The following is a 20825-nucleotide window of genomic DNA, read 5'->3' as shown; positions in this document are numbered from 1 at the left end:
TGGAGGCTTCTGTGTAGGAACTGTGACATTCTTCAATATAATCTTGAAAATGGTTTTGTTTCTGAATGGCCACATTTACTGTTTTTGTTTTCATCCATTAAAAAAAAACCAAAAGCTATATATATGAGACTTTAAAAGCAGCAGTAGAAGGTAGGCATTTAGCTCCAGTAGGTATCATATCCTCATTTCTGTGTTTTGGAAATTTTCCCCTTTATAACTACAGAACAAAAACAACTATTTCTTTTCATTTGTAACCACACAGATGAGACAAGTCTAATTTCTGTCCCATTTAATTTATAGGCTGCTTTAAGTGCTACAGATATGGCTTTGGCTCTGAATCGATACCTTTGCACAGCGGTCTTGCCTCTCTTGACGAGATGTGCTCCTCTGTTTGCTGGCACAGAGCACCATGCTTCCCTCATCGATTCCTTATTACACACTGTGTACAGACTCTCAAAGGGATGCTCTCTTACCAAAGCTCAGCGAGATTCTATTGAAGAGTGTTTGCTGTCTATCTGCGGGTAAGAAAATACTCTTGGCTGTACAGGAATGCTAAGTGAAAAAGTAATCAGTGATATTTATAATAAAGGAATGCAGAACTATGCCATCAGTAACATAATTAAGGTTTTTTTTTCCTGTCAGATGAGTGTGATAGTTTTTAAGATACTGTATTCAATTTGCAGCTTTATTAATCACCAGTCATTCCTCAATTCTCATTCATTCAGTCCTCAATTATCCTGCCATCACCAAATATTTTAAATTAAAACCTTGGTGATTAACTAAGAGGATGCAAAAAGACAAAGCTCTGGAATTGTGTAGTTATAGATACACTGAATTGGCATTTAAATAATTTTATCTGTGCAGATTTGTGGTTGATATACAGTAAGTTATCTAATTCTATGTAGAGGTTTATTTATGGTGTGTTCCATTTGAAATCTTAATCAATGACTTGTATTGATATGTCTTTTTACTGAACAGTTTTGGGAGGGTCAAAACCAGTTGGTTTTTTATTATCCAATTCTGTATAAATCCATGGGCTCCATTATGAGAAGCCAACTAGGCAAATACAAATTCAAGTTCCAGTTACATTAGAACTATTAACATATAGGCTTTCAGTTCATCAGAGGATTTGGTTTGATTTTTTTTTTAGTATATCATCATAACTTTTTTTTGTGTAGTGTGGAAATGGGGTCAGAAATGACAGACATTTACGCTATAATACCATTAAAAATATATCACATTCAATGGTGTTTGACATGACCATTTAATATATATACTGCATTGATAGGAACCAATAAACTGACCAGATTTTACTTTTTATCTGGAAAACTTCAATGTCCATGCCATTCTAAAATTCTATAAATTCTATAAAATACAATAACAATTTCTTCTGTCCTTCCAGCTGTTGGCTACTGCTGTGTCTAGTTTAGCACATCTGAAGGGTAGTCTTCATTAGTTTCTAAGATATTTTAAGAGTCGTTGAGATATATTACAAGAAATTAACATTATATCCTTTTCTCATGGGCATGGTGATCCTAATATACATTATCAAAATTCAGTATGTTTCTTCCCTGGTTTTCTCCTTCTGTAGATCAGATGTTTTCTTGGCTTCTTTGACACATTTGATTTGCAGCTTGTTCAGAATATTTTATTTGGTGTACACTTGTTTGCTTTTTTCTGGACCCCTAGTGCTATAAGCAGAATCCTATATTTTATGCATTTGGAGAATTTTAACAGCATTAAACTGATACGTTGCTTTAATGCATTTATCAATCATTTACATGAAACTGTGCTGGTACACCCTTTTGAAATGGTTTGTCTGCTTTTAGGCAGTTGCGGCCTTCCATGATGCAGCATTTGCTGAGGAGATTAGTATTTGATGTTCCTCTGTTAAATGAACATGCAAAGATGCCTCTCAAGGTAATAGTAAATATTAGTATTCAACAGCATCCTTTATAACAGAATGCAACAGAAAATAGTTGCATGGAGGAGATTCTCTGTAATCTTTGTTATTTCTGCTCTGCAGTAATCCAAGACCATAGTTTTTAAGGATAAATTATTGCTTTGGGAGAAATTCAGTCTAATTTACAGCCATCCATATGGAATTATGAAGTCTGGGTCTAATGTTTACTTCTCTTTTAATTATTTCCTGTTTTTTTTCAGCCCATGTGAAAACAGAATAGAAAAAATTCCCCTTGGGGGAAAGGTGCAGAATCCAGTGCACAAAACATAACATTTTACAGTTTATATGTACCCTTACTTTTTGCCTCTGCATTGGTTTTCGTTGCTCTTGGAAAAAAGGACTCTCTTTCTGTAGTTGGTGCCTGGAAATCTGTTACGTAATAATGTTTAGAAGTAAAGTTTCATTTTGTTGTCAGCTCACAAAAGTTCAGCTGTGTATTATTATTCTGATTTCTAATGCACAAGAAAAATGAGGGTTTTTTTCCTTTTGGAGCTGATGCATTCCTTAAAGATTCCTGATATCATCATCAGTTTTAACAGATATTTTGTTCCACACCTTCCCTACTGTTGTTTTTCAGCAACCTTTTTTAATGCTTTCCCACCACAGCTTTGAATTAGATGCATAATATTTTCTTATTTAATATATATTTTATGCTTTCAGAGCATGTTTGCACATCTAAATCTCTGATGTAAGAAGAGAAATTTAAATTGTTAATGTCAAAGCTAGGGCCTGCTGTTGAAGTCCTGCCAAGGACTTCATAATTTGGTTATGCTCCCCCAGAAATCCTCAATGAAACTAAAGATTCTGGAGCAGTCATTTTTCCATGCCTGTGTGAGAAAAAGAGTCAATAATTTAGTATACTGCCCTAAAGGGAGTATACTGCCCTTCTATTACATTATGGCATTTAACGTGTTGCCAAAAACAAATCCTGACTTTGCGCTACATGTGTGGCTGTAGTGCTTCTGAGTTTGTTTTTTGGGTTTTTTTGCGGGGGAGAGATTGAAGAAACAAACCCAGCTCCTTGAAATGTGTTCATCTAAAAGAACAGATTTTGTGATGCCAAGGGTGATGACTGCAGTGAGCTGCCCATGTTGCTGAACTGAACAGTAAGGAAATAATAATTCTAATTGTATTCTTTTGGCTAGTCAGGCTTTGCAGAAATACAGATGTGAAAAGAACCATGGTGTTAGCATGGGCAAAGGATTTTGTCCATTGACAAAAGGCTAATAGAAGTTTCTGAGGAAACTGAACTCTTTATCTGAAGATAGATCTGTAATTTTTAAAAGGTTTCACTGACATTAAACTGATTTCCAGTGATTTAACAAGGGACTCATATCGGCTGTGTTTCTGATTTGAAAGTATTGTAGAAAGGTAGTGTGCATTCCTAACGGGCTTGTGCTGGCAAGCTGGTTATAGTGATGTAAAGATGTAAGTTAATCAGGCATCTAAAAATGTAATTTTGAATGGGAAGAGAGGAGAAAATTATGAAGGCAAATCAGAATACAGTGCTATCTGCTGTGAATACATTTGCTGGTTTCTACAGTTAAAAATTGCCTCAGGTTTTAAGCAGCATGCAAATTCAAATCTGTGATGCTGTTCCTGTACTCCATATAGTTCAGACATTTTTGAATAGAACTGCCTTGTTTTTATTTCCTCTTAAATAATATTCAGTGCTTCACCAGGGATTTTATCTAAGACTAAACTTACCTTTACTTTCTCAACTAGGTTTAAAAACATATTGGTATATATTATTATCCACATGTAGTCCAAAACCAGACTTGTCTGGCTATTACGTAATTGAATATAGTTTTAAAAATATCTTCAAATACATATTTGACTCTTGGATTCCATACTTCTGAGACTCCCGTGGTTCTACATAAATGATAAAACCTCTTTCTTTTTACATCATATATGCATCTAAGTTCTTCTCTGCATTTTTCTTTAATTTAAATTTAATTTAAACAGTAAATATATATTAAAAGATTATTTAAATATGAAGATATACAAATATACTACATGTATTGTTTTGGGATTTTTTTCTTGATCCATTGAAAATGTAAAAGAACAGTGCAGTATTGAGATTATATTTTTGGCTATCAAAATCCTTGCTTCTACATATCAGATGTGGGTTGTTGTTTGTTTTTTTAAATTCCTGTCTTTATTTATGCACATATACACATTTATGTTATAAATGTCTGCATTTTGCCATCTTGAAGTTTATTCAGACTGGAAAAAAGGGGGAGTCGTGTCAGCTCTCTACTGACTGTGACTTGCAGTATTTTCCAAAGAGCTTTACAAAATGGTATTGAATCAAAAATGAAAAAACTGCTCATTCTGGGTGTATATGCACCAGTGATTTAAAAAATACATATACAACACAGCTTATTAATAAAAGTATAGAAATTTTTCTGGTAGCATATGTGTAATGTTTGAGTGCCAGAATGGAAGAACCTCAAATGTTGTATTTCTATTTGCTTTCAAAATATGTTCTGTTTCAGTTGCTGACAAATCATTATGAAAGATGCTGGAAGTATTATTGTTTGCCAAGTGGATGGGGTAACTTCGGTGCTGCGTCAGAAGAAGAACTTCATTTATCCAGAAAGTTGTTCTGGGGCATTTTTGATGCTTTATCTCAAAAGGTAAGTACTTTTAGTATCCATCTATTACAGTAAAATCCTTACTGTGTAAACCTTTTTCTTTAATCTGTAATTTTTACCCATTTTATATCAACACTGCATCCTCCACTTTGAAGGAAAGACATACAGGCTTTAGTAAATTTAAATCTTCCTCTTACAACTTCTAATTTAATGTAGGTATAACATTCTTATCTCCTAATTAAAAAAATGGTAACACTAAAGCAATATTCTTGAGATGTATATGTACAGATCTGTACACTTCTCTGTGTAGTATTATCTCTGTGTTTTATTTTCAACGCCCTTGAATAAATTCTGTGTTAAACAGAAGTTTAGTAATATGTCTTTGTATGTATTTATTTTTCATTCTATGACTATTTTTAACAAACTTGCTTAAAATTTCATGGGTTTAATTTCAAATCTAAGTGTTAAGGAATTCTGTGTGTATTCCACTGCTGTGCTGTCTTCCCAGCATCTGAAAAATGTTTAGTGTTGCTACCAGTGAGGTCAACACTTTTCCCATTTACTTGAGCAAGATAAAGCTAGATTGCATCTAGCTTTCTGCTTTGGACAGTCAGTTTTCTTTATTTTCAGAACAAAAATTCAGTTTCACACTGACTAAGAAAGCCATTCTCTGCTTGGTTTCATCTATAGCTGCATCAGTTTCACTGGTGGTGTTGCAATTCACTACTCACTTTCTGTCCCCTGTGTGTTCCACAGAAGTATGAACAGGAACTGTTCAAACTGGCTTTGCCTTGTCTCAGTGCAGTTGCAGGGGCCTTACCTCCAGATTATATGGAATCAAATTATGTCAATATGATGGAAAAACAGTCTTCGATGGATTCAGATGGGAACTTTAATCCTCAACCTGTTGATACCTCAAAGTAAGGAATTATTTTGTTGCACCTGGGGATATTTTGATCATGAATGTGTAAAAGAGGGGGGAGTCTGCTGTTTGGTGTGATAGAGACTTAAAGCTTCTCTGCTGAATGCTTACTTTATAAATAAAATTGAGTTCTTACCCTTTTTATTTATGTATTTATTTAAAATCTAGTAAAGCAATAACTAGCAAGTTTCATCATTAATATCTTGGCCCATGTAGAATATTTTTAATGCATTTTTTCCCAGGAGATAGAGCTATGCAATTGCCTTTGTATGTCTGCTGCAAAAAGCCAGCATCCTCTTAGGAACTGAAAAAGTAAACAAGTCTACATCGTGCCTGTCATGATTAACATTTTTTCAAGACACTAATTCCAATTTGTGTGAATGACAGTGTACCTACAGAAAATTGTTTGATTGTGCCTTCATGTAATCTTTTTTACTATGAATAATAATACTGGGCAGAATAATCTTCATTCTCTCTGGGCAGTCAGGCTCTGGCCATGCTTTTTTAAGTATATTAGCAAGACAAAGAATGTATCTGAATGGAAATTTTCTGCCCTGATATTTGACTGTAGCAAGTGTGCCATTTCCCTTTGTAAAGAATAGTCTTATAGAAGCGTGGCTGTGCACTATATCTTAAAAAATTCCTGTTGTAAAACAGGAAACAGCAAATGTTGTAAAACATTTGCTTCACTTGCCCTTGTGACCTTTCTGCCTGTATTAACATTCAGCACACAGGATGCTGTCAGTAGATTGACACTTTCCTTACAGCAGGCTTGTGCATGTATGCACATCTAAATACAGCAGTAAGTCATATTCCAATCTGGAGCATAGAAAGGACATCAGTGACCATTTAAATTATTTTTTCTAAGATGTAGTTAAAAAAAATGAAGATTTAACACAATTTCTTAAGAATACTGTATTATTTAACTGAGGATTTGTCTGGTGTCATTTCAGAAAAAAATTGTAGATAGCTAGAATAGATTTGAAAAACTCAGAAAATGTTACTTAATATTACTGAGATTATATGTCACTTAATTGCTATAGGAGTCAATAGTTCTGTGATGTTTCAAGACAAAGACAGAACTGCTGCTATCATTGTAACCTCCAAATTATCCTATATTCTTTTAACGCAGAAATCAACCTTTGCTTACTAGTACTGGACCTATTTGTGTGAAGGGATAGATAATAGGGTGTTAGTGTACTTGTAATTTTTTTGCATTTCTGAATTATTTGAAATATTATAATATTAATAGAGTTTTCCTCAAAATACAGTCTTTCAAACAAAAACAACCTGCTGACAGTGCTGGATGAATGTTTTCTGACCTTTGTGTATGTATGTGAGGCTTTTGCAAACTGTTACTCCAACAAAATTCAGTTTTACATTTCTGCTTTTTCCACCTTAAGACTGAAAATCCATACTTCTGATTCACAGTAGATGGCACCCTAACACTACTCGTACTGAAATTCTTTATGTTAGGAAGGAAGATATTATTTCATTGGTGATCAAAAGTAGTTACTCTCATTTGTAGCAATGCTGGTGAAGTGAACAACTGATATTTGATATTTTTTTGTTAATATAAAAAATAGATAATATTTCAAAAGGGACTGTTAACACAGTTTATAATGCACATGTGAAATAAGGTACTACCATATTTCTGAAACTATAAGTTGTAGTTATGGCTTTATTGCAAAGAAAATATGGGACAAAAAGCACTAGTGCTTGATCTCATTAATTTTTCCCTGCACATGTTTGGAAGAAGTTAATTTCCTACAACAGCCGTGGTTGTCATTCAGTGCCCATGAAATAATTCAGGTATCTTCCTTGATTTAACTGGGCCTTGGAGCAAACTGTGTATGAGAAGAGCAGCACAGGAAAGGGTCTGTGCATTATTTATTATTTATTTTGAAGTTTTTTTTACAACAAAAGCATTCCGTTTTAGGCTGTGTGACATAATGCTGATTTTCTTTTAATTTTCAGCATTACAATCCCTGAGAAGCTAGAATATTTCATTAACAAATATGCAGAACATGCTCATGACAAATGGTCAATGGAAAAGGTAAAATCTGTATTCCTCTTAAACCAAAACCTTATTTTTTATTTGAATCAATTTAATCTTGCAAATATTTTATTCTGAATGTTACTATTTTTCATAATGCTACAAGTTGGTATGTAGGTAAGATACAGACATACTATTTTCTTGAAATATATTTGGGGGAAATTTCTGTAAGTGCATATGAGTATTTCAAACTAGTGTTTAATTGCTGACTTTTGAGTAAATATACTGGCTAATTGTTGAACAGTTTTATGGACCTGAATTTTCTTTCTTTTTTTTTTTTTTTTTTTAACCAAATCAGCTCTTTAGCCTTTGTATTACTTTGTGTATTTTGTTTGTCCAGTGTTAAAAAATAGTCCCTCGATTGCAGCACGGTAGTCTGCTTTATAAAAACCTTTGAAAGAAAAATGTAGTGATATGGTTGCTTTGGTAATGGTCACTTTGCAAAAAGATGACATGCTACATAATTCATATCTTAATTTGTAGATAATATAAATGTTGGTTGAGAAAATGTTGAGAAAATAGTAGAAAGGAAACTTTAAGAGAACAGCTCTGCAGAAGCATTATTCAGTTAATTTCTACCAATAAAAAGATTTTTCATAAATTTTTGCGTTTCCCCATTTTATCTTTATTGCTGTTTTCAGTTTGCCAATGGATGGACCTATGGTGAAACCTTTTCTGAATCTGCAAAAGTGCAGCCATTAATGAAACAATATAAGTTACTGTCTGAAAAGGTAAGGGATTTGTTCATGCTTGATCCAGGTTTGCTGAAATATCACTGAAAATATTGTCTTGTCTTTTTATCATTTTAAGAAAAAGTGTTTGCACTATGTTAGCTAATGTGTGGTTGCCTTCATCAAAATCCTGAAAATATATAGAAGGGTTTTATTGTATAATAGATAAATAAATAGGCCACTCAAACTTTTTCTCACATAGCTGAATCTACATGGGATAATTTATGGTGAAACCAAAGTGTGGTATTGCCACTCTGTTTCTGCAGTAGGGTTATACAGGATTTATAAGCCTTCTTGCTTAGTGAAGACTTAGGTTCAGGCTTTGTCTGGTCTCCAGCAGAAAACCACAAAGATGATAAGACATCTGGAGAACTTGATATTAATGAAGCAATGCTGAAGGAACTGGGCTTGTTCACCTTAAAGAAAAGAAAGTTGCTGGAGATAAGGTCTTGGTGTCCTGGTTCCTAAGCATTATTTACAGAGAAGATGGATGTGCTCTCTTCACAGGGGTGCACAGTGACAGGAGAAGAGGCAATGGGTGTAAGCTTCTTCAGCAGAAATGCTTTTTGAAAATCCTTATCTTGATGGTTAAACTTGGAATAACTTGACCAAAGAGGTGGTGAAATCACCATGCATGTTGACACAGCAAGACCTAGATAACCTAATCTTGATAGCCCAGTTAGGTACCTTATCTGACCTCAACAGAAGGTAGAGGCAGAAGATGCCCAGAGTTCTCTTTCAACACAGACTTGTTTATGATTCTATGATTATGTTTTTTTGGTTCATGTAGCAGATAAAACACTAGGTTACTCCTGACAATTTCTTCTCCACCCTTGATTTCATGTCTGAGAATGCTATTAACACAGTTATCCCTGAGATTATCAGCTTCCTGCAGGGCCAGAATTCTTCTCCTTGCCTCTGAAATTATAAGCCTTAATTACAAACTTAAATTATAAATTTAAATTATTAACTTTTTCATATCTATATGATTTATTTGCATAATTTCAATAACCCTGAGCCATAATGGTTGAATTCAGCAGATTTCTTTGCATGTCAGTATAACCAGGAAAAAGTCCAATAGTTACTTTTTGCTCTGTACAGCGACATAATAAACAAGTTAATTATTGCATGTACATTCTTCTAGGAGAAAGAAATTTATCGATGGCCAATCAAAGAATCACTAAAAACCATGCTGGCATGGGGATGGCGAATTGAAAGGACACGGGAAGGAGATTCCATGGCGCTCTATAATCGGACGCGTCGCATATCTCAAACCAGTCAAGTGAGCCACTTCCCTAAAAACTTAGTGTTACTCTCTGTTAATAATAATCACCTTTTGAAAGGAAGCCTTTGAACTTTCACAGCTCTATATGCTTGTGCATATAGAAACATTATCACACACAGGAAGAAAAGCCTAGATGTTTATTTTTAAAGCAAGAGCTGCCTATTACTGCATAATCCACAGAGGAAAGGCTGACAATGCCCCTTTTCTAGCCACACTTCTTGTGTCAGTGGCTTGTCATCCAGGGAACCTCTGTCACTTTTTACCTTCCTTTCACCATTTGTGGCAGTTGTAATGAGCAAACCTCTGACAAATTTAGGCAGTAAAAAGAAAGAATAAAAAAATGGTAATGTTTTCTGGGTGGGGAGGAGGGTCAGAAGGTAAAAGATAGCTATTTATAGGTTCTAGTCCTAAATGTAGAAATAAGGTTGAAAAGCTAAATTAGAAGTTTGATTTTTGCCTGAATTCACCTTAAACTAGTTTGGGTGAGATTTTGCCTGCTGAGACAAAAAGAATCTCTAGATAATGCAGGGATTTAATAACTTTGTCCTCGTCCACAATAAGTTCAAACCCTAAATGAGTTCATGCAATTTGTATTTAAATGAAAGGGATTTGTGTCTGAAGGCCTTCTGTCTTTGGGAACAAACTCTGTTGCCCTTCACCTAATTCTCACTGCAGTTTACCACCCCTGATATATTTTCATCTGGGCCACAAAAAAATCCTTCTGCCCTCTAGAGATCTAAAAGTGAAAAATTCTCAATTACTTTCAGTATCTTGTTAGCATTAACTTCATACAAAATACTCGTGTAACTCCACTGTTTTGCACATTTGTCATTCAGATCTCTGTAGATACAGCCCATGGTTACACTCCTCGAGCAATTGACATGAGCAATGTCACCCTCTCCAGAGACTTACATGTAAGTCAGAAACAGCTAAAATGCTTACAGTTTGTTTTACAATCTAATTTTGTCTGTTTTGCTAGTTTATTTGAAACAATTTGGTACCAAATATTTCCCATTTTGATATGCTTTGGGCTTGGTGTGGGCTTTTTGGTCTTTTTCAGTATTGCTCTCTGATCCTCTGTTGCTTAAAAAACATGGTTCATCTTGAAAACCTTCAAAATTTTCTTTAGTCCTAGACTGATTTTCCCAGCTCACTTTGTGAACATGTGTCATTTTGAAGAGAATCCTTTCTAGAAGAGCTAGCAGCATCAAATCTTTCTGTTTCCATTTATATCTCCACCATCTTCCCAAAGCATTTTGTCAATGCTCTTTTTATCTCTAAACTGGAGGAATAAGAATCAGAAGCCATTATGTACAGTGAGAATAAAGAATGATGGAATTTGGGGTAGGATTTTGACAGAAGTGTTATTAAGTTGCTGTTATTTGGACCAATCAATATGTTTTAGTTGATAATCTGTTCCTGTCATTAGATACAATTTCTTTCATGGTGTTTGCTGGAGTATAGAGCTAGGTTTTACAGTCTACTAATTTTCTGTGAGTATAATTGCAATGCAATTATTGTACTAATATTGTACTGATATTGTACTAAGGCACGTACTAAATAGCTTTAAATTAGTTAGCATGAGCTTTTGTACTGGTCTAGTGATGGCAACATGGTGTTCAAAGCTGACTACAATAGAGTCCTGAAACACAGGCTTAACTTTGCCCATACTGAGCTTTGCCATAGTGCAAACAAGCAGTGTAGCAAATTAATTGACTAACTGGGCAGTATATACTCTACTGTACCTCTAAACACATTCTCACATTGGATTTCCACTCCTTGTTTTCTGTCTTGCAGTTTCCAGTTTCATAGCTTTAGCAGTTTTAGATTGCTGACTAGCTTTAAAAGAATTTTCTGCCAATTAACTGTCAGTAGATTGCTAATCATTCCAAAGAGTGCATAAAATTGATAATGGAATAACTGCCTCTACCATTACATTCTTATTTTAAATTGATGACAAAGATTCCTTACACTTATGACATTTAATGTTTGCATAAGCTCAGTATAGTTGAAAGAATTTGCAGACTTTGTTTAATGCTCAGGAAGCAACTCATGATGTGAACATCATCATAGTATTATAGTGCAGTAAAGCAAGCCCAGATAAAAGTAACCATCCCATCCTGCCACAGGTCACATAGAAAGGGCACTGGAACTTCTGTTAGTCCCTTGCTTATTTTTTTTATGCTGCACCCTCTAACTCGTGTCATTACTTGTATTTCTCTTGTAGCCCTTATCTTTAAGGCAGAGGTTGTTGGCTTTTTTTTATTCCCCTATGAAGAGAGGTCTTCTTTGAACCCAGCTTCAGAATCTGTTATATAAAAGCTAAACAAATTTAATTAAAATGTAATTTCAGCTGTTAATTGTCCTGATACAGATATTGAGGAAATGTCTAAACATGTTGGGTATTAATGAGATCAGAGTTTTAAAAACTAACTATGTATAGTTTTGAATATTTTAGAAAATATTTAATATCTTTCAAGTTGGAGTTGAAGGTTAGCTAGCAAGAATCATGAACATGTCTTAAACTATAAGTCTGCAAAATACTCCTCATTTTGGTCTTAAGTCACCTGGTTACATCCTAGCTCCATGAACAGCTAGGTTTTGCTCTAAAAACATCTTCATAGTGCTCTGCTTTGATAGGTGCTATGAAAACCCAGACTACTGTGCTTCCTTTTAAGGTCCTAATTGGAATTTTCAAAATAGCAGGATCAGAGTGTGCATAACGGAAGGCATCTACCATACAGAACAGAAATGTATCATAATTTATTCACTGGAAAAAAGTTTATGAAGCAAATTGTCTTGTGGACTGATAAGATATGGCTGAGAAGTTTCTGAATTCATTAGTAGTCTCACAAATAAAAAAATTTGTATTGAGAAATACTCATTACTCAAAATCCTTACTGAAGATGAGAAGACTGTAGATTCATGATTTCTGTAGGTTCATGAAAGAAATGTAAAGTGAAATCTGCAGTAAATTCCACTACTCTATACAATCAGAGAGCACACAACCAGGAGGACAGTAGAGGTGGTTTAAAAAGTTGTTTCATGTTGAAACACTTCATGATAGGTAGACCCTGGAGAGCTTGTTTGTTCTCCTTGGTTCAGGGTCTAGCTTCTAGCTCACCAGTCTGAAGGAGTTTGTTCTACAGGAAGAATATATCAACTAATTTATGCTCTAGAGTGGTTGGCGGTTTCAACAGTGTGAAACCACCAACCAGAGCACAGTATCCACAGAGAAGAAGCTATGTCCATAATTCATAATTCATAATTAGTCTGCCACAGGCAGCAGTAACAATGTTGATTCAGTCTTCTGGCTTGCTGTTCTCTCTCTCCCTTGACAGTGCCTTCAGAGGGTTCTCTTTGGCCTTGTGTTAAGAATTAATTCCCCCACCTCACACCCCAGTATTTTCCAGACTGTTCTTTTTGTGGCCTTGTTTTCTGTAATAGTTCTTTCTTCAGCACCAGGTTCCTGACTCTTATACCCAAGCTGATTCTACCCAATTCTATATAATATTTTTTTTTCAGTAAAAACTTGTTTCCAGTGAGCCATTACACTGTAACTGTATTAAACTTCCCAGAGAACAAGACTTGTTATTTAGTATCAGTCAGGAACTTGTCCTTCTTGAGAGTTATTCATTGCAACCCACATGACTAAGGTCTCCATTTTCCTAAGGCTATGGCTGAGATGATGGCTGAAAACTACCATAACATATGGGCAAAGAAAAAGAAACTGGAGCTCGAAGCAAAAGGTAATGTTAACTTTAGGTATTTACAGTATTTAAGTTTTCTGTGACTACCTTAGGTCACGCATTTCAGAAAACATTAAAAGTAAGAAAAAGGAGCAGCAAATTTAAATTGACAAAGAAGAAACAATGAAGTATCTATTCTTGACTGTGATTTTTTGTGCCTGAAAAATTGTCGTAGTATCAAGAGTAACTGTTCTTGTTTAAGTATACCAATTAAAATATATCAAGGGAAGGAAACTCAAAGGCTGTAAATAAATTTAAGCCACATTAATCCATTTTTCTTCTAGCATTAATATTTCAAATACTCGGTGGACTATAATTTCATTGGTATTGCTTCTTTATTGCAGGTAGATCTAAAGGGTGTTTACTAAGTACTGCACATATCATGTGTGGAATTGACAAGTGGAAAAACCTAGAGCAGATACTTGATTCCATATAAAAATTTCATGTGCTTCATGATCTCTGCCTATCTAAGTGATTTTTTTTTTCATCTGTTGTGTAATTTACTGTTTTTCCTCTGTGTTAAAAGCATTTCTTTATTTGTGTTAAAGCTGATTGTTTTATTCAGATAATATTATATTAACACATGGAGAAAACAAATTCTCAGTTGCAAATTATTGATGCTTGGGTTTTACCTTATCTGAAGGTGTCTGGTTGTATATTGTATATACCAAAGTTGGTCTAAATTTGTAAAATTCCAAAAAAGGTGTAGCAGTTAAGATTTTAGAAAAAAAGCAAAGTTCTATCTGGAAGTGCCTTTGATAAACACTTTAAATTGCCATGCTTTTAATTATACTTCCTGTTAATGTAATTTTTATATTATTCCTTTTCTTATTACTTGAGGATATTATTTGAGGATTCCTTCTTATTACTTGAGGATAAATAACCTCAGGCCAAGTACAGGCCAAGTTTGGGAAGTCATAGGCTACAGAAAGATGAGCTATTTCAATTTTTCAACTGCATTTCCCAGCTTTGAAAGTAGAATTTTGCCTATGAGAAGCACTTCAATGAGAATACTCTATAGTATTTGTGTTGTGCAGTATGGGAAGCTGGAGGTGGCTGTAGTGGTTGAAAGAGAGGCTTCTGATGCAGAGTTCTGGTATGTGAAAAGCAGATGAATTTGTCAGCTGAGCAAAACTTGGCCTTCAAAAATTCTAAAGGTTTTCTTCCAGTATATTCATATGCTAGTTTTTTTTATTTTTTAACCTGTGTGTAAATAACAAAAGAATAATTTGGGCTTATATGCATTTTGCCTATCTCTCTCCAGCTGCCATGTGGTACAATTGCATCACGCTGGTGATAAGAGAATAAAATCCAACCACCCCAATGTTAATGACTGTACTTCCTAAGACAAATCGAGACAAAACAAAAAAACCCAATCCACCATCTGACTTGCCCACTAGGTTATCATTTTGCATGTACTTAAATGGATTCAGGCAGAACTAATTGAAAAGTTCAGGATATGTAGCTTAAAAAAAATCATCCAGTAATATGTCTTCAATATTTTCTATAGGGAATTTGTTCCTTTTAAAAAATGCTATTATTTTAGATAGTTTCTTTAATAGTTTTCAGAGATAAATCTTATCATAACCCATATAGTTTCCTGGGGTTTCAGAGCAATTGCCATAGTAATTTATTGTGTTATGTCATGCAATGGAGATTTTAGAAGCTGAACTCCTAAGAATGTTCCTTTTTTTATGCAGATATTTATATTAACAATAGCAGCATTATTTTCCTTCCAAGTTAAATATCTACATGCAGTAGATATCAATATATCAAATTTTAGTAGGCAATACAATGAAGCTTATTCTGTTTACCTCTGGTTTTGCAGCATTCTTTTGATCCTGCTGGACAGCTGTGTGAACCATCTTTGAATGATGTATTCTAATTTTCTGTCTTTAATTTATTACTATAAAGTAGAACTGTATCGCTTTAATATATTTTTAGATACTTTTATATCTTGCTAAACTTGATAAGCCCTATCACTAGGATGTTTGAAATCAGGACTTTATGTATTCTTATGTATTTGCTTATATATAGGGTTTTTTTTAGGAAATGATGTATTATTTATTGAAATATTTTCAGTTTCAGTAAATGAAGTTGCAGTTATGATGTTTGTAACAGTTAACTACATTTTTTTCTTTCTGAAGAATTTTCTGCAGTAGGTTAAACATAATTAGCTGGTACTTGTAGCAGAACAATGTAACCATATCTAAACTTTCTATCTGAATATTTTTTATGGTTTGTGTAAAGCAGACAAGTATACTGTTATTTCAGGCTAGAATTTACTGTAATGTGCTGTGTATTATTGTGATAGTACTTTCATATACTGGGACCTGCCATGTCAACAGATTACTCTTTAATTTTTAATTCTCTTGATGCTCTATAGTAGGAGGAGGCAACCATCCCCTTCTTGTTCCTTATGATACACTCACAGCCAAAGAAAAAGCCAAAGACAGAGAAAAAGCACAGGATATTCTGAAATTTCTACAGATTAATGGATATGTTGTCTCCAGGTAATTCTCAGTTCTCTATTAATGTCACAGAAGGTTTCTGATAGTCCTCAGTGGTTGTTTTTTTGTTTTGTTTCGTGGTTTCATTGGTCGTGGTGGGGATTTTTGGTTTCTGTTATTGCTTGTTTTTTAAAGTTTCCTATGTCAAACCAGAACTCTGTGATCATTTTTTTATGTTTCAGTACCTGGGAATAAGGATGTGCTCCTTCATATACATTTTAAGGAAGAAATGGATTGCAGAGTTAGTAGCAGGGTTTTTGGAAGGCATGAACAGAGTTCTCCAGAATCTCTCCATGTCTTCTATCTTCCCTCTCAATATTGCAGCTTTTTCTTTCTGACGTGTGTCCATGCATCCAGCTGTTAGTAAACTTAATTAGCTTTCTAAAAGCAATGGAATTACTAAATCTTAGTTACAGGTTTATGCACATCTTCAAGCACATGTCCCTCTCTAAAAGAATTTCTAGACAATTGGTTAGATAAGACAATTTTATTTCTAAAATATATAAATCATTTATTTCGGTTGAGTTTGTTCACAGTTTTGTTAAAATATTTTAAAAGTGAAAAATGATGTTTTAAAATAATTTTTAAACAATCCACAGTGTATATGTAACAATAGTGAATAGTCTGAAGAACAACATGCATGATTCATTTTTAATATGGTGTATTTACCTCCTAAATGTAGCACGAATAAAATTTTAATTAATTTGGAGTCTTTTCTACCTCATCAGAATGACTTAGGAAATCAGAATCACTAGAAAAGTCTGAAGGCATATCTGAGCCTTGCATGACTTGAACATTAGTAAGTGAATGAAACAGCCACTGAGATCAATTTAAGTAATCACTGTGAATTAATTATCCTTGCACATCTACTTTAAATCTGCCTACTTCCATTCTTTTCTACCACACATGAATTCCAACCTGTTTTTGGAGTCCCACAGTTAATCTAAATAATTTTCAAAAAATCTTTCAGATTAGCTGGAATAATTGAGTTTGCTTCCTGTCAATGCAGTAGGATGTACAAAGCAGGATGTCAGACAGCAAAGGTTTCTTTTCTTATTCCCTGTCAAAATGATTGGCTGCATTCAGGAGTACTAACCTTTTTTATTCCTGTTAAACACAAGTGAAAAGTGGCTTTTGGGGTTTTTTTAGGGAGTGGAAGGCTAAGAGGGATGGTTAAATAACCATTAACTTGGGCACACCCATGGTCTAGTAACTAGTCCTTGCTACATCTGCACCCTCCTGTGCTGGTTAAAAGCAGCCTTTTCCATAATGTTAAACTCAATGTACTTTCTGCACCTTTGACAACTGCCTTGTCTAAACAAACAAGGGTCTGATTCGTGTTTTAATGTGGTCTGCTCACCACTGTACTTTCTGCAATATATGCCTTGCTCACATTTCTTTACAGTTTTCCTTTGGCAGTGACCATTTGGGTCTCTGCAGCGCCATGCAAAATGGCTTTAGGGAAGACAGAAACATTCGCCCTCTGCCCAGCCTGCAGCACTCAGGCCCAATTCAGCTGCTGGTGCAGAAACTCCCACTTATCTTACTGGTGCTTCTCCTTCACATTAACTGGAAGTTTTTTAGACCAACATTCCCAGTGGCAGGCAACCAGGACTTCCAGTTTCTGGAGTTGCAGATGCTGCTTTGTGCCCTCGACTGTCTGACTCCAATGGCTGCTAGCAAATGCACTTACTCCAGTCGCCTGCTGAAGCTGTCACTCAGGGCTCAAGGTGCGTGGGGCCCATAGAGATGTTCCCCAAAGCTGTGGCATCTCCAACTATTGATTCTTGAGACCTTCATTCACCCCCTTTGTCACAGATCTGGGGGCACCTATACCCCAAGCATGACTCTAGTTGCTGGCCCAGTATCCACTCATGCTGGTTTTGCAGTAGCTGCCATCACCTCCTGACAGCACATGGGACAGTGAGTGACATTATACAGAGATACAGGTGTGAAAGCATTTAATAAGAATATAGGACAAACTCTAGTGGTGAGGTACAGGGCTCAGTCAGTCAATTGATTTGACAATTTACATGTGACCAGCTATTTTGAAATCTGTTTTTTTTTGTCTTTGCTGCACTTTGCTCTTTCTTGATTCTTCCTCCCTGTACAGTCTATCATTGCTTTGTGCACTGAGCTGCCTCAAATAATCCAAATTCTCATGTCCCTTCCTCATAGGAGTTCCAAAGTTCAGGTGGCCCTCTCCAAAGTTGTGTATGAAGTTTCTTAATGGTCCCTTAGTAAACTTGAGACTTTGTTCTCCAGTGTTTTCTCCTTTATCTTTTGTCTACCAGGTTTCTGTCTCTAGGTGTATGCTTTCATTTAAAGTGTAATTGTAGTTAACACAGGCAGTGCTATTCCATATATATGCAGTAGGTATACTTTTTAAACTTGCAACCCAGCTGAGTACCAGTATAACTTGGTGCATGAGTCAGGGGGAGATGAGGTGTGACTGATTTCCCTGCTGTTTAAGAATAGCTTTTTCATGTGCCATCAGTTAAGTCCTGATGCTGCATAAACAAGGCTTATACCAATGCCAGCTTGTTGCTAGGGACGTCATCCCATGCCATGGATTCACGCTCTGGAGATCCATTTTTGTGGAAAGAAGATGTGGTTTTTTTATATTGGACTAGTAATTAAGATGGATGGAACGTGCTGGAAAAACAATTCATTCACTTTATTTTGGTTTTCCTCTGATTTTTCACAAATGCTGCATAGCTATTCAAAACTTTTCCATTGCAAGCAGACATTTCAGGAAAAGTCATAGTGGTGGATCTTAGCTTTACTTGTAGTTTGATTGTTCAAATCAAAGTATTTTTTCAGCTTCCAAACTTCCTCACCCAAGAATCAGTTCCTGTAGGGAAATGTAAGATAGTAATGTCTTACAAGTAATGGAATTATAATAATAGTAGATTATTTTGATTGACAAATGTGATTTTTTTTCTAACTTTCTGGTTGGGAAATCTGGTTGTGTCTTAACAAATAGCTCAAAATCTAAGTGTAAGAGTGCTTTTTACTTCAAGCACAAAAGATCTTATATTAAAAAGCACGTGATCATTACCAGAGAAAATGGTGTTGGACTACATGGAAAAGTAAGATTGCTTTGAGTCCTGCATGTGTCAAAATTTACTCACTTCTTTTTACAGAGGACTTAAGGACCTGGAATTAGACACTCCTTCCATTGAGAAACGTTTTGCCTACAGCTTCCTTCAGCAGCTTATAAGATACGTGGATGAAGCCCATCAGTACATTTTGGAGTTCGGTATAGTACCCCTTGCACATTTTTTAAAACAATTATTAGCTAAGATGTCTGATGTTATAAAAACAACCAGAAAATTTTTTAAAGATTGATACATTTCTGGACTAGTTTTCCCTTTATTTTCCTGTAGTTGATGAAGATCATGAATTTTAGAGTTACAAAACTGCCATTCATTTAAATTTTCCATATTCATTCATCAGATTAAAAATTTTCAGCTAAAATTTATAACTTTCGTTCTTTGAAAAAGAAAACTGACTGCCCTCTTGTATTTATGCACAAAATGATAATCTCTCACATGTGCACAATAATAGTTACTATTCACATGTAATCCCTTTTTCAGAGAGCAAATGAAACCAGTCCTTTGTACCACTTTGAAATTTTCTCTCGAAAAGGGAGTAGAGAAACTTCTTCAACAAACTCCCACAAGGGAATGGTCTTTCACTAGCACCCAGCACATGTTTTGTCAACAGTGCCATGAAGGATTTAACTTTATTTGCTTCTGGTGAAGATAAAAAATTACAAGAGTTTGGTGACCCAAGCCAGCTTCTTACATGAGCAGTGAAAGCCAAGAAAACTGGCCATCAGGAGATGCTGCTCCTGTTGTGACCTTGGGAGTTGCAATGACATGTAATATACACTGTGCCTCATAGTCATATATGCTGGAAATGACAGTAACAGGAACATTAGGAAGTTTGAATAGATTAAATAAATCTAAAAACCAATCTAGTTTTAATGTGAAACTTTGTCAAATTTATGAGCTATTATATGCCATTGTTACTTACAGTACCAAAAGTCTGGTCTTGATAACTCACCAGACTACTTCTGCTGCTAATGCTCGATTACCATGGCTTCATCATTAACTACATAAATTTGGAATAAGTGCAAGAATTATAATGATTAAATACTGAAATACTAGAAGAAACATTGGTGGAAGAAACACTGTTTGAGTCCCTCCGTAGATTAATGGAAAGAAGACATTAAATAAATGATAAATTGTTTGGGAGCTGTAAGAAATTTTATTTTGAAAGAGATTTTATTTTTTATGGTAAAGGAAGAGTGAAGCAATTTAAATTTTAGTTGGGTAGAGCTAACCATTAATTTTGTTCTTTAGTACCAAGTTCATAAATGAGGAATGAAAATACATTAATTCCATTTTCTCCTGGGAACAGCTGCAGAAAGATGTTTTATTAGAATCTGAGTTCAGGTTTTCAAATTGTCACCTGTAATAGGAAAAGATAAATACAGCACCAGATTTTTATCTCAGAAAAAAATCCATATCTCTTTGGACTATGAGATGCCTACACTTTTATGAAGATTTGGAAAATTATTCTTTATACATTTTATTCGCTGTTGCTTTTTCTGTAATGAGGTAGTCATAAAATGCCACTTTAAGTAGTGCCTATACTGTTTGAGGTTCCTTAAATCTACATCTGAAGATGACCAGTATTATTTGTTTATAGTGTGCACTTCCTAAGAAAAATGCAGAGTAGACTGTAATTAGGATATATGACAGGCAACTTACTTTTCTTCTCTCTGCAGATGGTGGCAGCAGAGGCAAAGGAGAGCAGTTCCCATATGAACAAGAAATCAAGTTTTTTGCCAAAGTACAGTATATTTTTGCTTGTTCTTTGTCAACATAGTGATTAACAAAAGTGAGAACATACTTGTGATGGTTTTAGTGACAGTTATTGTTCTAGTGGTGTTTTTCTGTGTTAAATCTATTCTTTTATCAATTAAAAACAACAGTAATAAA

At 34.8% G+C, this 20825-nt stretch overlaps 1 protein-coding gene across 10 annotated transcripts in view; it reads left to right on the top strand.

Annotated features, from left to right (window-relative positions):
• The window catches only part of RYR2 (ryanodine receptor 2), a 378221-nt gene that overhangs the window by 266458 nt on the left and 90938 nt on the right, over positions 1–20825 (top strand). For 5 of the 10 annotated variants that reach the window (XM_086877715.1, XM_086877711.1, XM_086877709.1 and 2 more), the window contains 12 exons: positions 301–521; positions 1830–1920; positions 4462–4602; positions 5317–5480; positions 7460–7538; positions 8180–8269; positions 9414–9551; positions 10391–10468; positions 13228–13303; positions 15693–15816; positions 18960–19075; positions 20612–20676. In XM_086877715.1, coding sequence (XP_086733841.1) covers positions 301–521; positions 1830–1920; positions 4462–4602; positions 5317–5480; positions 7460–7538; positions 8180–8269; positions 9414–9551; positions 10391–10468; positions 13228–13303; positions 15693–15816; positions 18960–19075; positions 20612–20676 — 1383 coding nt within the window. Of the gene's footprint in view, positions 1–300; positions 522–1829; positions 1921–4461; positions 4603–5316; positions 5481–7459; positions 7539–8179; positions 8270–9413; positions 9552–10390; positions 10469–13227; positions 13304–15689; positions 15817–18959; positions 19076–20611; positions 20677–20825 lie in introns of all 10 variants that reach the window. The other 5 variants (XM_086877706.1, XM_086877710.1, XM_086877708.1 and 2 more) reach the window with 1 other exon arrangement.

This window comes from Cyanistes caeruleus, chromosome 2 (genome assembly GCF_971803275.1).
Source record: "Cyanistes caeruleus chromosome 2, bCyaCae1.hap1.1, whole genome shotgun sequence".
In the NCBI taxonomy this organism is placed as follows: Eukaryota; Metazoa; Chordata; class Aves; order Passeriformes; family Paridae; genus Cyanistes; species Cyanistes caeruleus.
The sequence above is the reverse complement of the archived record's forward strand: the minus strand, read 5'-3'. Positions and strand labels throughout refer to the sequence as shown.